Source organism: Linepithema humile, chromosome 6 (assembly GCF_040581485.1).
Source record: "Linepithema humile isolate Giens D197 chromosome 6, Lhum_UNIL_v1.0, whole genome shotgun sequence".
Taxonomy (NCBI): Eukaryota; Metazoa; Arthropoda; class Insecta; order Hymenoptera; family Formicidae; genus Linepithema; species Linepithema humile.
The window spans coordinates 8,409,539-8,426,934 of NC_090133.1; the positions used below are offsets into that span (position 1 = coordinate 8,409,539).

General features: G+C 31.4%; 2 protein-coding genes across 9 annotated transcripts; both read right to left on the bottom strand.

Annotated features, from left to right (window-relative positions):
• Positions 1-535: 535 nt before the first annotated feature.
• LOC105675950 (cGMP-dependent 3',5'-cyclic phosphodiesterase-like) lies at positions 536-5,654 on the bottom strand. Of its 3 annotated transcripts, none has more exons than XM_012373465.2 (12): positions 5,233-5,654; positions 4,337-4,453; positions 3,617-3,864; positions 3,410-3,528; positions 3,198-3,337; positions 2,925-3,111; positions 2,647-2,819; positions 2,385-2,569; positions 2,052-2,316; positions 1,675-1,962; positions 1,519-1,603; positions 536-1,391 (listed from the first exon to the last, which is right to left on the bottom strand). In XM_012373465.2, the coding sequence occupies exons 1-12, from the start codon at positions 5,335-5,337 to the stop codon at positions 1,342-1,344; spliced, it is 1,962 nt and encodes a 653-aa protein (XP_012228888.2). In that variant the 5' UTR covers positions 5,338-5,654; the 3' UTR covers positions 536-1,341. The 3 variants fall into 3 exon arrangements, with proteins under 3 accessions (XP_012228888.2, XP_012228886.2, XP_067214026.1); XM_012373463.2 differs by having other exon boundaries at positions 1,458-1,603; positions 5,233-5,651; XM_067357925.1 differs by lacking the exon at positions 5,233-5,654 and adding an exon at positions 4,880-5,057 and having other exon boundaries at positions 1,458-1,603.
• Positions 5,655-8,663: 3,009 nt separating this feature from the next.
• Positions 8,664-16,681, bottom strand: LOC137000655 (A disintegrin and metalloproteinase with thrombospondin motifs adt-2-like). Of its 6 annotated transcripts, none has more exons than XM_067357926.1 (9): positions 16,464-16,681; positions 16,149-16,363; positions 15,273-16,021; positions 14,568-14,980; positions 12,635-14,499; positions 12,322-12,537; positions 11,435-12,195; positions 10,728-11,140; positions 8,664-10,659 (listed from the first exon to the last, which is right to left on the bottom strand). In XM_067357926.1, the coding sequence occupies exons 5-9, from the start codon at positions 12,752-12,754 to the stop codon at positions 10,052-10,054; spliced, it is 2,118 nt and encodes a 705-aa protein (XP_067214027.1). In that variant the 5' UTR covers positions 12,755-14,499; positions 14,568-14,980; positions 15,273-16,021; positions 16,149-16,363; positions 16,464-16,681; the 3' UTR covers positions 8,664-10,051. The 6 variants fall into 6 exon arrangements, 5 of the variants coding, with proteins under 5 accessions (XP_067214027.1, XP_067214029.1, XP_067214028.1 ...); XM_067357928.1 differs by having other exon boundaries at positions 16,110-16,363; XM_067357927.1 differs by having other exon boundaries at positions 16,149-16,366.
• Between the last annotated feature and the right edge of the window lie 715 nt (positions 16,682-17,396).

Here is a 17,396-nt window from a genome sequence, read left to right on the forward strand (position 1 = left end):
ACAAAAACTTTTCTTAAAATTACAAATTATGTTTATAACTTTATAAAGTAAATCGAAAATTGATTTATAAAGTAAATTTTACAAATAAAGCATCGATTTTCTTATAATGAATTTGTCAGCTATTTATTGAACAACAATTTCAAATATTTTATTTCCATTTCATTATTATATTTTTATGTTTACACATTTCTGTTATATTATATATATACTTTATGTAACTTAAATTTGCTATTATAATTTCTGTAAAAATCACTGAAATATAATGCCTAATTGTCAGTAAAATAAGTTAATTTAAATTTTAAAGTTCAAACATTTATGCATTTGTCACAAGAAAAATAATACAAAATTTGTTATTAATAAATTAGCATTTTAAAACAAACGTGGTATTATTTTTGTATTTAATTCAAAAAGATTCAAGACAGAAGTTCATTATAATATTTGATTATTTAGTATTTCCTTTCTTATCTTTAAGCGAGTCTCCAATATCAAGCATTTTTTAGTAAGATAACAAATAAAAGTTAGGGAACAGTTATCGCTTATTTGAACAAATATTTTTATTGTTGTATTCTTTTATAAATATTAATTACATCTATAAATATAAATAGCATCTTTTAATTTAATACCACATTTATATATCACATTTAAATCGCTATCATTAATTTATTCATTAAAAAACGTTAAAACGGAATAAATATTTATCGCATAAAATCGTAATTATTTATATAGATTGTTTATAAGAATCATTTACAATATAATTACATACAAGTGCAACAAGAATTTACATATACATATATGCTGAAATTCTTGTTGCATCTATATGTTAATAAGTTATTAACTATCAGAATCCCAACTTTTTAAATTTATTTACACAAGTATGCTTCAAGACACAGCGCAAATTATTTAAATTGTCAATGCATTTTGTATGATTTTTTTCTTAGTTATTAAAATTATCTATATTTATTTTATATCAAATCTAACTTGTTGCTTTTAAAATAATATTTTGATTTTCAATTGTTTAAATTTATATGTATCACATTTTATGAAACATTGTCATATTGCTATTATCTTGCATTGAAATTTCTTACATGCAAAATCCAGATTGAGTTTCATGAATCAATTTTGATGCTCTTTCTCAAATATTATTTTATGCATCATTCTTCGTTTCCTTTAAGTCTATGTGTTCATCTGAATTTTCCATAGAATTTTAATTTCTTTGAGCAAACACTTTAAGTACTTCATCTTCAAAATTGAGATCGAATAAAATGTCGAGATCTTTCGTTTTATTCGTAGAATAGTTTTGAAATACACTCTTAGCCAGTTCCCATAATGAAAGATTGTGTTTTAGCGCGTGAACCAGAGACTGAGTTGATGGAAATAGTAACGAAAGATTACTGAAAGAGGGAGAAATGTAAATGTGAAAAATATATCCATATAAATAAATTGTTAAATATACTCACGTAAAAACAGGAATGACTATATCTGTAATGAACTTTATTTGAATATCGAAAATGAACGCACGTTTTCTGTCCATCATTTCGATAGGTGCATTACCCATGCTTTTTTCTAGATCTCCTTGCGAAAAGAATTCATCATATATTTGCCTCTACATACAGAAAATTGAAATTTATTTATGATTATTAATGAATGTACAGATTGAACACTATAGAGACTTACCGCTGTTTTCTTTGAAACTTTCCAATCTTTGGTTTGATCGCTAAGATCGCAACAAGTCATAAGCATCGCAAATAACAGCTTCTGTTGGTTTGAATCATCTTTATTATACTTGTGCCGAATCATTTCTTTTAGCTTCGTTACGCTATCCAAATGAGAGACCAAGTCAGTTGCAAGTATATTGCTTTTTAACAAATCCAAGGCTTCATCGCGCTCATTGCTATTCAAACTTTCAAATATATTGCAGCTTTTGATGTTTAAAATGCACATTGTTTGTGCAAAATGATGCCTCTATTAAAGAAACAGACATATTTTCAATTGAAACTAAATATTTATTTTAATTATAGTACACTCTATAAAATAACGACAACCGGCTTTACCTCCATAACAGAACCCTCTGAACTGTAAAGACTCGCTAATGCAGTGCCACTCTTGATTTGAAATGAGTTATTAGTTCCCCTGTGGTCTATATCGTGACACAAACATGACACAAAGAGCACCAGAGCCTGTAAAGGTGTCATATAATTCTCTTCAACGAGCTGCACATTCTTTATCAACAAATATGCAAAATGTGTTACGGAGAATGCATGTGTCCAGTTATGGTAAGATGCGTCTCTGTAATTTTTCTTGACATATAATATAAACCTAAAAAATGTTGCACTAATTATTATACAATAAAAGTGAAATAAACACGTTACTTTGTATATCAGTACCTCGCAAGTGTTGACTTTTCTATTCGCCAATGATTAAGAAAGTTCAAGTCTGTGAACATCTTAATGATATAACAAGGCATATGCTCGTACGGCACATTCTTTGGGCTAAAATGAAATTCGTCGAAATCTTTAATATTGTGGTCATCCTTACAATTTAACAATTCTTGCACATCAGATTCTTCCACCTAGAAATATATTTCTTACTAAACACATATACTAATCACCCTGCAATTATAAAACACATTATTCAAGAGACATTTACCTTCATGTGATACATCATTATCTCGTTACTGAGTTCATTTCGAGCTTCAGCGTCCTGCATCTTTTTATTATACATTATTGATGTACCACAATAAATGCTAAATGCAGTCGCAATCTGTTCATCAAAGGCATCAAAAGATGATGCGTTTATTTTATTGCAAAGTTGACCCACTCCTAAATATGAAAATTTTATAGTGTTACACTTTTGTACAACTCTTCATTACAATTTATTTCAATTGCAATAATTTTGCAAGTAGATTATTATATGTTTCAATTTACCGACAACGTCGTTGTCGCCCCATATTGGAAAGCATAAAATATTTTTAGTCTTAAACCCTGTTACATCATCAATCCCACGATAAAAAAAAAAATTATTATATGCGTCTTGAACATTCAGTAATTTGCCCGTAGTCGCAACGTAACCAGCTACACCTTGCTTAATAGATATTCTTATTTCATTTGGGTTCTGAAAATATTTAGAAAAGACATTGAGTTGATTGTAGAATATAGATGTCTTTAATCTTATGTGTGAAATTATCCAAAATTACTTACGTCTTTTGTAGAAATATCGTTCAATACTTTTGCAACCAAAGTTTGTCGAGCAGGATCCAGAAGAAATAAGGAGCATTTTTCTGCATTGATTAATTCCTTTGCTTCTGCCATGATCTCACATAAGTGATCAGAAAGATCTCCTAGATTTAAAAGATTTGAAAGATGAATAAAAGATATACAAGTTAAATAGTATAAAAAATGAATTATTATACCTAAATGTGTAAAAAGCTTTTTAGAAATAGTTAATAAATTTTGGCACTGTTGTTTCATACGACTTTTGTTACAGCAACATAATGAGCAATGAAAATTGAGCAAATACCCAATGCAAAATCTACAAGATTTCATTCAAAATGTGTTAAACATTAAAATATTTCTATTTAACAACAATTGTGCTGTACGACAATTCTTTTATACAATACCTAAAGCATTCTTGAACTATTTCTGTACAAGCATGCCTAGCTTTATCTTCTTCCTTATAATCTACCAGGCACACAAGAAAAGCTGTATAATGTTTAAAAGGATGCTGTATTGGAATTATTAAGAGGGATTTTGATGTAACATCAGTTATTCTATTGATATATCTCAATAACTTTTCGTCAAGTTTCGCAACACTCAAGATCAATGACGTTTTAGTTATCACAGCCTCATACAAAACATTATTTGATATCTGCAAAACAAGTTTTAATCCTTTATATTCACAAAAAAAATGTATTATATTATTTTTATACTAATAGATATAACACAGATGAGTTGTCTTAATGTTACAAATATTAATTGGGAATTAGATATTTCTATCTATTAAGATATCAAGAACACAAATTTAATAGAGTGACGTTTATCCTACTAATATCATTATCAAAATTACAAAGAAAAATCTAATCTACAATTTTACCATAAATGGTTATAAGCAAGTAGTTTAGAGTGTTCCATAAAGAACTCACATCTGCTGATAATAATGAAGTGTTAAACTTGTTGATAATAAGATTTGTAACTAATGTAATGCATTACCAAATTCTATGAATAATGGAAGAACAAATCTTTTCTTTGCCATTACTGACTTTCTCTATGATTGCTCAAAATTATTTTAACGACTAATATTTTTTTATTTTACAGAAATTTTTAAAAAATTCAAGACTTACAGGAAATCTTAATTCTGTGTCTAAAATTGTTTCACCTATTACATGAATAACCATTTCTTTGGAATTTACCAGCATTGATATGAGAAAGACTAGTTTTGCATTTGTCGCATTCTGCACCTGAAACAAAATTAAATTAAAATAGAAAATAAAATTCAAAAGGAGCGTAAAGAGCCACAATGCCACAAAAAATTATTTATAAACGTTTTTGCCTGACATCAGGCCTTCCTCAGTGTACAATATTGACGAAAGAATGACATTTCATTAACATCTCAACTTTTAACTGATTTAGTTCAAGTTATTCACTCTTCCATCTCGTTCCTTCTGGATAGATGAGTTTACTTGCAACATGTATTTTTCACAATTTTAACAATTCTTTTTAATGAACCGAACAACATTTCTGCGAAATAGATTTGAAATATATCATCCACATCTTTTTATCTTTATAATCACTGCGTGCGATTCTTTCGTCAATATTATACACTGACGAAAGCCTGATGTCAGGCAAAAACGTTTGTAAATAATTTTAAACGAGAATACAGTAACCTTCGCACGAAGAACCTGTATTGTGGCTCTTTACGCTTCTTTTAAATTTTATTCATTCTGTTAATCATTGGAGCCTTTCACATTAATTATTTTAAAATAGAAAACTTGCAAAAAATATAAGAATAATTCGTAATCACTAAATCAATGGTTTATCACGATCATAAACAATGAAAAAAATTAATCAGCTGACATCCTTTGCAGCAGATTTAGCAGACGACTAAAATTATTCGTAATATCGCGTTACTATTGGTCAACCAGCAGGACTCACACTGTGCCGAACATTCGAAAAAACTGCACAAATATTCACGATTACGACCAAGAATGACGCAATCGTATATCGCAATTATACGTACGTATTTATTCAGCCGCCGTTGCACTTCCGTATATGACAGATCGCACAATTCCTCGATCAACAAGAGGATCCTTTGCGGATCAGAAACCAAGTTGGAGGAACTCATTTCAGAAAATCGTGGCGAGGATTCTTCTATAGAAATTTTCTCGCGTAATTATTTCAAAAAAGAAGAGCGGACGACGGGTGCGTCGATATTGTAGAATAATTCATCGGCGACATCGATTATCTCGCCATGATCCTCAATAAATATTAATATTGCGCTTGATAAACTTTACTTTGCGGCAAACTTGATTATAGCCGGTCGAGAGTGTATCCTCTACTGAAACTACATTGACATCGGCGTTGTGCATAACATCGCAAAGTTTTCGCATGTTTATTGATAAACAAGAATCGCGCGCGACCACGGGGGTGACACTCCGTGGCCAGGTCAGTGTTGCTAGACGGGACGCTTTTTTTCACGAACGCACTTGAGAATCGGCCTCAACGGTGTACTAATTGAGGAAAAAAAAGAGCACTTGTAGACCCTTCTATTAAAAAATTATTAGAAAATTTTGTTTATCGTTAAAAAGTGATAAAAAGTAATAAAATAATAATAAATTAAACGCATGTAAATATTATGTTTATTTTTATAATAATAAAATAATTAATAATATTAATAAAAAATAAGCTAAAAAAGGAAAGGATGTTTAAATAATTGTTAATAACATTTTAATAACAATAAAATATTTTATTTGGCAGAATTATTTTCCCGCTTTGCAAGAACTTCTTTAATAATATTGGTGCACTTTGATCGAGCCAGTGAAAGATCTTGCACGATTGAAGAATCTATACAAATGTCTTTTAACAAAGGAACTAAGTGATCTGCGGTATAAAGAGCAACGTTATGTTCAGAATAAAAAATGCTAATTTAATTTTGGCTCGTTTAACGTTTTCAATATGAGAATTTTTGGAATCTTGGCTTTGGCTTTGACTTATTTGAGAATTACTGTCACAATTTTTAATATGTTTAGCCCTTTGTGAATGTCGTATTAAATCTGATTTACAGCATCTAATGGTAATATTGCACAAGTTACAAATTGCCTTATTTTCCGTAGGATGAGGAGCCAGCCATCCTTTAAATAAATCGTCAGCTAACCAAGAATTTTGAAAATTTTTAATATGCGTCTTTTTAATGGCTCCTTTTGAACTATCCATATTTCGCGTAACAAAAAATACATAGAAATATATATATGATATAAATATTATCATTTTTTACATGTACTCACCTAACTTTCTCCTGTAGCCTGTCAAACGTCTAACTTTTCGCGCCAGCACCCAACACTATAAGCCGTATACACCGCTGGATTCATAGCTGCAGCGCTGCGCATGCGCGAGAAAAAGCGTCCCGTCTAGCAACACTGAAACACACCTCTGCCCTGCTGATATTTGAACGAACTCTTATATCATCATGTACTCCTATTAACTATCTTTCAAAGTCCGGCTAAAATGGAGCGTTTCGGGCCGTTTTAACGGATAACCTTACTCTCTCTAGATGCTTTTTTCGCTTCTAGGCTACTTTCGACAGTGTTATGTTCCTCGTGAAATTCTTAAATAATTCATAGGTCTTTTTTAAGGTTTTTTTTATTGTAAAATTCAAAATGCCAAGTATTAATATTTTATTATTTAAAAAACCTTAAAAAGACCTATGAATTATTCCGGCTAAAATGGAGCGTTTCGGGCCGTTTCAACGGATAACCTTACTCTCTCTAGATGCTTATTTTCGCTTCTAGGCTACTTTCGACAGTGTTATGTTCCTCGTGAAATTCTTAAATAATTCATAGGTCTTTTTAAGGTTTTTTAAATAATAAAATATTAATACTTGGCATTTTAAATTTTACAATAAAAAAAAACCTTAAAAAAGACCTATGAATTATTTAAGAATTACACGAGGAACATAACACTGTCGAAAGTAGCCTAGAAGCGAAAATAAGCATCTAGAGAGACTAGATGCTTATTTTCATCATGTACTCCTATTAACTATCTTTCAAAGTCCGGCTAAAATGGAGCGTTTCGGGCCGTTTCAACAGATAATCTTACTCTCTCTAGATAATTCATAATTCTAGTCTCTCTAGATGCTTATTTTCGCTTCTAGGCTATTTTCGACAGTGTTATGTTCCTCGTGTAATTCTTAAATAATTCACATAGGTCTTTTTTAAGATTTTTTTTTTTATTGTAAAATTCAAAATGCCAAGTATTAATATTTTATTATTTAAAATAGGCACCTAGAGAGATTAGATGCTTATTTTCGCTTCTAGGCTACTTTCGACAGTGTTATGTTCCTCGTGTAATTCTTAAATAATTCATAGGTCTTTTTTAAGATATTTTTTTTATTGTAAAATTTAAAACGCCAAGTATTAATATTTTATTATTTAAAATAGGCATCTAGAGAGATTAGATGCTTATTTTCGCTTCTAGGCTACTTTCGACAGTGTTATGTTCCTTGTGTAATTCTTAAATAATTCATAGGTCTTTTTTAAGATTTTTTTTCTTTAATTTTATAATAAAAAAAACCTTAAAAAAGACCTATGAATTATATTTAAGAATTTCACGAGGAACATAACACTGTCGAAAGTAGCCTAGAAACGAAAATAAGCATCTAGAGAGAGTAAGGTTATCCGTTGAAACGGCCCGAAACGCTCCATTTTAGCCGGACTTTGAAAGATAGTTAATAGGAGTACATGATATATAAGAGTTCGTTCAAATATCAGCAGGGCAGAGGTGTGTTTCAGTGTTGCTAGACGGGACGCTTTTTCTCGCGCATGCGCAACGCTGCAGCTATGAATCCAGCGGTGTATACCGCTTATAGTGTTGGGTGCTGGCGCGAAAAGTTAGACGTTTGATAGGCTACAGGAGAAAGTTAGGTGAGTACATGTAAAAAATGATAATATTTATATCATATATATATTTCTATGTATTTTTTGTTACGCGAAATATGGATAGTTCAAAAGGAGCCATTAAAAAGACGCATATTAAAAATTTTCAAAATTCTTGGTTAGCTGACGATTTATTTAAAGGATGGCTGGCTCCTCATCCTACGGAAAATAAGGCAATTTGTAACTTGTGCAATATTATTATTAGATGCTGTAAATCAGATTTAATACGACATTCACAAAGGGCTAAACATATTAAAAATTGTGACAGTAATTCTCAAATAAGTCAAAGCCAAAGCCAAGATTCCAAAAATTCTCATATTGAAAACGTTAAACGAGCCAAAATTAAATTAGCATTTTTTATTCTGAACATAACGTTGCTCTTTATACCGCAGATCACTTAGTTCCTTTGTTAAAAGACATTTGTATAGATTCTTCAATCGTACAAGATCTTTCACTGGCTCGATCAAAGTGCACCAATATTATTAAAGAAGTTCTTGCAAAGCGGGAAAATAATTCTGCCAAATAAAATATTTTATTGTTATTAAAATGTTATTAACAATTATTTAAACATCCTTTCCTTTTTTAGCTTATTTTTTATTAATATTATTAATTATTTTATTATTATAAAAATAAACATAATATTTACATGCGTTTAATTTATTATTATTTTATTACTTTTTATCACTTTTTAACGATAAACAAAATTTTCTAATAATTTTTTAATAGAAAGGTCTACAAAAGTGCCCTCTTTTTTTCTCAATTAGTACACCGTTGAGGCCGATTCTCAAGTGCGTTCGTGAAAAAAAGCGTCTCGTCTAGCAACACTGGGCCAGGTTTTGTCTTCCAAAAACATTAATCCGCTTGATGGCGCATAAGTCGGTCCGACGGGTCCGATCAAGCCGCTTCGTTTATTTGTATTTCCAAAAAAAAATTTAAAAAATATAAAACAAGTAAAATATTTAGAAAAATAAAAGAAAAAGAAAAGTAAAATATTTTGAACACAATATTATATATAAGTTAGAAATTAAATAGCGAGTAACTAAATAAGGATTTAAAAATAAATAAAGAAGTATTTTCAAGCTTCAAATCTCTATTTTGAAATCTGATTGTCTAAATTTGTATGAATCTTAATTTTTATTTTATCGCGACTTCACAGAAACTAAATAATTGTAAAAAACTCCTTCTTTGAAAATTGTACAGAATTGATACTACAAATTATAGAAAACGCCTTTCTTCATTCAAGCGAAATTTCTTTCTTCATTTTTTTTATCATAAAATGACCGAAAAGTAAGTATTGATCTTTTAAATCAAATATAATAGTTTAACATTATTTTTAATGAAAAAATTAGTTAAAATATAACATTAAATTGTCAATTTAAAATTATTATTTTTATAATATTTTTTTATTCCACAAATAATACCAATATTATGAACAATTATTTACTTATTTTCCTTATTAATTCGTGGCTTATTAATTTTTGCTATATTTTATAAAATTATAATTCTTAAATAAAACTTTAAATAAATCCCCTATCCAAGTAACTATTTGAAATTGAAAATGATAACAAATTTATTTAGTATTTTTAACCCATCAACTTCTATAAACTATTCTTTTAACTGATTAAATATAATTATAATTTTAAGTATAATTTTAATTATAAAAGAAAAGACAGCCTTGAAAACAATACTATGTACTTATTGATAATGTTTGATAAATTTAAGTAATTTTTCATAAATTCGTTTCTGTCGAACATAAAATAAGTAATTCGCGAAACAGAAGTTAATAACAAAGATTCATCCGACTCTAAGTCAAATGCTAAAAAAAATGACCAACGGACCTAAATTGACACGCGTTTTGCAATTTCCTTTTCTGCGGATCCTCATTCACAGATATTGACAATTACTCTTTTAGTATTCGGATTTTTCGAATGAGTAATTTTCTGGCACACAATGATGCTGGCGGCAGTAATAATAGTTCTCATTTTCATTATGACACAACGTTCCATCGGGAAAGTATGGATCAACACCATAGCGAAACATTTCTTGACGCAGTGGCTCGTAATCAGATGATTGATTTTGTTGACAGTGTACAGTACAAGCTATCCACGGTTTCTTGACATCATGAGGGAACTGACGTCCCGGACGCTGTGTTAGCAGATCGAACTTCAAACCTATATCCTTCAAACGTCTGTCCTTTGACAATTTCGTCAATGCGGTGCATCTCGTGGTAGCAAACTCATCGACTGTACGGCGCTTCTTAATGCAAAGTATCGAGTCGTCACACAGATCCACGTCATAATATGGTCCTCTGCAATTCGCCGTTCTGTGAGTTCGATGACTGCAATAACGTCGCTTGACTACTATGCCTTTGGATTTTTTCATACAATTGCTTTTACAGGAATCGTTCTTCCATTCACTCCAGTTATCCTTTCGACAAAACTTAAAATTGTATGGCGGTTCGATGACGGGCACGCATTCTCTGCCACGACATTCTTTTCTGAGTGCGCAATAAGTTCCTGAAAAACAAATAAATAAAATTAAATAAACTATAAAGTATTTGGGAGATTAGCAAGGAGAAATGAACCTTCCAACGCAGGTCCCGAAAAAGAATGCTTATCCTTGTTAGGCACATCGCATAATAAATTTTGACATATATCATGCAATGTGACTGCGTTCGCATCCTTGTTGCGCAAGAGTAATTCGCATTGTGCTTTGGCGGTCCATTTTCTCCCTGGTAAACCATGATAACGCGAATTATTGAACTCATATAATGAATTCTTGTGATTCTTGTCGGAATAATTTATCATTGTTAGCATTGGTCTCCCATGATCTTTAAGACACAATTTGTCTTTTAACTTTTCTTTTATCATACGACGGCTAAGCGGAGACCAAATAATATCGCCATCATATCGCACAATATATTGCCATGAGAATCGCTCAGGTGACATTATGTAGTTAAGATCCCTTCTGTTTTCCGGATCGGTACTCAATCCTAAACTGTTAAACATATATATTATTAATCATTAAATATGTTTTTTTTTGCATTATTTGTTTAAAGTACTTCTATATATCTTATAATTAATTAATAGCTATCGTACTAAACAATTCAACAATCAAATCTTTTAAGTCTTTTTACTTTTGACTTCAAATTGTACGAAACGCGCGACGCGGTAAATTGATGTGTCGGATCGGTTCTTAAAATTGTGAATAAAGTATCGATCTTTATTATCTGTTACGACTGTGATGATTAGTCTTAATAACAAAAATTAAAGCGTACATATATAAACTTACAGAATGCCGATCTCATGAACAGCATGAAGAGATGATATCATACCGGATGTTCCGACTTCATTTCCAAAAAATTCTACTATCGCGCATGATTTATCCCGATGACATGCGCCATCGGGGTAAGCGTCTCCCGTCGTAAAAGAAAGTTTCTTATGTTCAACTTCTATAGGCAGCGTGTCGACCGGCACCACAGAATAAAGATCAACTGCGGTTATGTAAAGGCCAATATCCCAGTGATACGGATCATCATTCGGAGGATTCAGATTTTTCGCGTACTGGCAGAATGATTCGAGCATTACTGTACTATTATTATAAACTAATAAATTTGACGGTTGGTTTTCCAGAATGTCCAAACGTATTAACCATATATCGATAGTGGCACCCAAACTCGGAAGATCAAAATAAGTCTGCATATGATTCACATACTCTAACATCATTTTGCGTATCTCTTCCAAATTCATATCTTGATCTTTGCGAAATGCTTGAACGGCTTCAAAGTCAACAAAAATGGCCAGTTCTATGATTACTTTTTGTTGCTCCTCTTGTACATTATCGACGTCACTTCGTTTCAATCTGGTATTGTGCAATTGATTATGATCCGAATCAGCGAAATGTTGGAGTGATCTTTTAATAAGATGAGGTTTGCCGAATGATTGATTAATTTTTTCTCTAGCGCAAAAATCGTCGCTGAAGGACAAAAGCGCAAACACGTTACGCAAAGGACGAATCTCTAATATGTCGTTTTCCAAAATAACGTGTCCTTCCTATTTAAGAAAATAAAATATGTGTGTTGTTACGTCATGCTTAAATAAAAAATAAAGAGAAATAAACATTATAAGTAAAAACAAAACAATTTTAAAGCAGTTCGTTTATCATATGATACTACTGACGACTCCATGTTCTTGACAAAAGTTGATAGCCGCAGAGCTGATACGATCTTTGTGAACATAGAAGCAAAGATCTGCTGCTTTCACCTCCGATGACTTTTCAATAATATTTTTTGCGTTATATTTAAATACTTCAAATTCAGGCGATACAATCTGATCATTTCTACGCAGGTTCAACTGCACCAATTTTCCGAAAACTTTCAGTGTTAATGATATCTGCTAATTGAATAAAGTTTAACAAAAGATTTTTCTTTTTTGGAATAATGCTTTAAACGTTGGGCACAACAAATAAAATACTACAATAAAACGCACGTACCTCCTCATCTGCTCCCGTCAAGTTCCACGTCGGCATTAATGTTATTTCTACATCTTGCGTGATATATCCGTCTATTTTATTTATTAAAATTATTAATACTAATTTTAATATAAGAAACATGTTTACTTTGCGTAATTCACTTGTATATACTTAAAAATATTTAATTAAAATTCTTTTATTTATTACAAACTCTTATGTACAGACGTTATGAAACTCTCATGTTCCTTAGATCGCGTATAAGGCATGTACTGACGTCTACAATTAGAAATATCATATGAGTCGTGTTGTATACATTCTCTTTGCTTCGCTTATACTCTTGTTTTTCTCTCCGAAATCTAAATTAAATATGTGGTACTCTTGATAGCGATGTAGAAAATACAATTTATCATTAACATGTCAAATTTGTAACATTATTTGAAAATATGTGACTTCATTGACAATTAGATTTTAAAGAGTTTATTAAGGTCGGTATGAATATTCGTTATTAACTGCATATATATTATTACTTAAAATTTAATTTCCAATGTAATTACATTAGTATTCACAGACGTTCAAAATCAAACAAAAAAGAAATGCCAATGAAATGCAATTACTCATATTGAGACATACATTTTGAGTCAAATTTTTTTTATATTTTTTTGGTTTAGTAAAAAAAACTTTTTATATAAAATATTTGAACAATTAATAGAAGATATTGAGAGTCGAATGTTTCTAACGTCATGTGGAAAATCCAATCATGTCATGTAACGCGCTTCTCGATTCAAAGAATAATTTAATTATTTCCACTCGATAGTTATGTAATTATGAACTTTTTTAATGTTCTCGATTATTCATACTTTTTTACAATATTAATATAACATGAAACAATATTAAAATACATAGATAATTATTATTCTCGTTCTCGTTATCGTTTTTCTTCTCATTCTCTCCAAACGGAATAATAGAGACTCCACTTTCTTTAACTCATTATGCTCTCTTCTCATAAATATATCTAGTCTATTAGTATTACTTTTTTTTTACTCTTACTAATAGTAATCGATAAAACTGGTTTAAAATAATAGAAAATTTAAGTAATTTATCATAAATTTGTCTATGTCGAACATAAAATGATTAATTCGCGAAACAGAAGTTAATAACAAGGATTCATCCCACTCCAAATCAAATGCTAAAGAAATTGACCAACGGATCTAAATTGACATATGTTTCGCAAATTCTTTTTCTTCGAATCTTCATTTACAGATATTGACAATTATTCTTTTAGTATTCGGATTTTTCGAATGAGTAATTTTCTGGCACACAATAGTGTTGGCGGCAAAAATAATCGGTTTCATTTTCATTATGACACCACGTTCCATCGGGAAAGTATGGATCAACACCACAGCGAAGCATTTCTTGACGCAGTGGGTAGTGATCAGATGATTGATTTTGTTGACAGTGTATAGTACAAGCTATCCACGGTTTCTTGACATCATGAGGGGACTGACGTCCCGGACGCTGTGTTAGCAGATCGAACTTCAAACCTATATCCATCAAACGTCTGTCCTTTGATAATTTCGTCAATGCGGTGCATCTCGTGGTAGCAAACTCATCGACTGTACGGCGCTTCTTAATGCAAAGTATCGAGTCGTCACACAGATCCACGTCATAATATGGTCCTCTGCAATTCGCCGTTCTGTGAGTTCGATGACTGCAATAACGTCGCTTGACTACTATGCCTTTGGATTTCTTCATACAATTGCTTTTACAGGAATCGTTCTTCCATTCACTCCAGTTATCCTTTCGACAAAACTTAAAATTGTATGGCGGTTCGATGACGGGCACGCATTCTCTGCCACGACATTCTTTTCTGAGTGCGCAATAAGTTCCTGAAAAACAAATAAATAAAATTAAATAAACTATAAAGTATTTGGGAGATTAGCAAGGAGAAATGTACCTTCCAACGCAGGTCCCGAAAAAGAATGCTTATCCTTGTTAGGCGCATCGCATAATAAATTTTGACATATATCATGCAATGTGACTGCGTTCGCATCCTTGTTGCGCAAGAGTAATTCGCATTGTGCTTTGGCGGTCCATTTTCTCCCTGGTAAACCATGATAACGCGAATTATTGAACTCATATAATGAATTCTTGTGATCCTTGTCGGAATAATTTATCATTGTTAGCATTGGTCTCCCATGATCTTTAAGACACAATTTGTCTTTTAACTTTTCTTTTATCATACGACGGCTAAGCGGAGACCAAATAATATCGCCATCATATCGCACAATATATTGCCATGAAAATCGCTCAGGTGACATTATGTATTTCAGATCCTTTCTGTCTTCCAAATCGGTACTTAATCCTAAACTGTTAAACATATATATTATTAATCTTTAAATATGTTTTTTTTGTTTTATTTGTTTAAAATACTTTTATATATCTTATAATTTATTAATAGTTATTGTACTAAACAATTGAACAATCAAATTTTTTAATAGTCTTTTTACTTTTGACTTCAAATTGTACAAAACGCGCTACGGCAAATTGATGTGTCGGATCGGTTCTTAAAGTATGAATAAAGTTTCGATCTTTATTATCTGTTACGACCGTGATGATTAGTCTTAATAACAAAAATAAAAGCCTACATATATAAACTTACAGAATGCCGATCTCATGAACAGCATGAAGAGATGATATCATACCGGATGTTCCAACTTCATTTCCAAAAAATTTTACTATCGCGCATGATTTATCCCGATGACATGCGCCATCGGGGTAAGCGTTTCCCGTAGAAGAAGGTCTCTTCCGTATAGGCCGTAAGTGGACTATCTCAGTATAATAAAGATCAACTGCGGTTATGTAAAGGCCAATATCCCAGTGATACGGGTCATCATTTGGAGGATTCAGATTTTTCGCGTACTGGCAGAATGATTCGAGCATTATGTTAATATTTTCATCAACTAATAATTTTGACGGCTGATTTTCCAGAATGTCCAAACGTATTAACCATATATCAATAGTGGCACCCAAACTCGGAAGATCAAAATAAGTCTGCATATGATTCACATACTCTAACATCATTTTGCGTATCTCTTCGAAATTCATACCTTGATCGCGAAATGCTTGAACGGCTTCAAAGCCAACAAAAATGGCCAGTTCTATGATTACTTTTTGTTGCTCTTTTTGATGTACTTTATGGACGTCACTTCGTTTCAATCTGGTATTGTGCAATTGATTATGATCCGAATCAGCGAAATGTTGCAGAGATCTTTTAATAAGGTGAGGTTTGCCGAATGATTGATTAATTTTTTCTCTAGCGCAAAAATCGTCGCTGAAGGACAAAGGCGCAAACACGTTACGCAAAGGACGAATTTCTAATATGTCGTTTTCCACAAAAACGTGTCCTTCCTATTTAAGAAAAAAAAATGTGTGTGTGTTGTTACGTCATGCTTAAATATAAATAAAGAGAAATAAACATTATAAGTAAAAACAAAACAATTTCAAAGCAGCTCGTTTATCATATGATACTACTGACGATCCCATGTTCTTGACAAAAATTGATGACCGCAGAGCTGTGATACGATCTTTGTGAACATAGAAGCAAAGATCTGCTGCTTTCACCTCCGACGACTTTTCAGTGACACCTTTTGCGTTATATTTCAATATTTCAAATTCAGACGATACAACCTGGTCATTTCTACGCAGGTTCAACTGCACCAATTTTCCGGAAACTTTCAGTGTTAATGATATCTGCTAATTGATTGACAATTAAGAAAAGATTTCATAACTCTCGAATAATGCTTTAAACGTTGTGCACAACAAGTAAAATACTACAGTAAGACACTCGTACCTCCTCTGCTCCTGTCAAGTTCCACATCGGCAGTAATGTTATTTCTACATCTTGCGTGATATATTCGTTTATTTTATTTATTAAAATTATTAATACTAATTTCAATATAAGAAACATGTTTACTTTGCGTAATTCACTTGTATATACTTAAAAATATTTAATTAAAATTTTTTTATATATATTACAAGCTCTTATATACAGACGTTATGAAACTCTCATGTTCCTTAGATCGCGTATAAGGCACATACTAGTGTTTACAATTGGAAATATCATATATGTCGTGACAATTGTTGTGTACATTCTCTTTGCTGTGATTATACTTGTTTTTCTCTCTTAATTACTTTTGATAACGATATAGAAAGTGCAATTTATCGTTAATATGTCTGATTTGTAACATTATTTTAAAATGTGTGATTTTAATTGACAACAATTGGGTTTATAAAAGTTTATAATTAAGATCGATTAAAAAATTCATTTACATATTTATTAAACACATAGTGATAAGAAAAGTTATGCGACAGCAAACATTGAAAGAAGCGAAACTCAGAAAAGCATTTTTGCTGTCAAGACGCGCGGAACGTTGCCTTATAAAACCGGTTGATATTAGGCTTGGTGGAAAGGAGACGCAAAACATATGTCCGCTCGTTTCTACAAATCGAAAGCCGAGCGCACACGAACACGTGACGTCAGCGGGCTCGGTTATGACTTAAGCCAGCGGATTACGGTACGTTTTTGCTTACTGGATTAATTGCAAGCTAGTAAGTTACTAAAAATACTGTATGCTGTATGGTGCATTTCTAGTATTTTACTAGTTTGCAATCAATCCAGTAAGCAATAAGGCTGAATTCCCACTGAGTGCGTCGCGTCACGCGTCATCCAATCAAAACACATATTTTATATGTGTTGTATAATATTTATTATACAACACATATA

Excerpts from the sequence above, each read along its gene's own strand:
- LOC137000655 (XM_067357929.1), bottom strand. The coding sequence starts at position 12,754 with ATGTTTCTTATATTAAAATTAGTATTAATAATTTTAATAAATAAAATA. Across the intron at positions 11,141-11,434 it reads GTTCATGAGATCGGCATTCT|TTTAGGATTGAGTACCGATC; the intron begins GTAAGTTTATAT and ends TATGTTTAACAG. Across the intron at positions 10,660-10,727 it reads TTCGGGACCTGCGTTGGAAG|GAACTTATTGCGCACTCAGA; the intron begins GTTCATTTCTCC and ends TTTGTTTTTCAG.
- LOC105675950 (XM_012373463.2), bottom strand. The coding sequence starts at position 5,337 with ATGAGTTCCTCCAACTTGGTTTCTGATCCGCAAAGGATCCTCTTGTTG. Across the intron at positions 2,820-2,924 it reads GGGCGACAACGACGTTGTCG|GAGTGGGTCAACTTTGCAAT; the intron begins GTAAATTGAAAC and ends TTTCATATTTAG. Across the intron at positions 1,604-1,674 it reads AAGTTTCAAAGAAAACAGCG|AGGCAAATATATGATGAATT; the intron begins GTAAGTCTCTAT and ends TTCTGTATGTAG.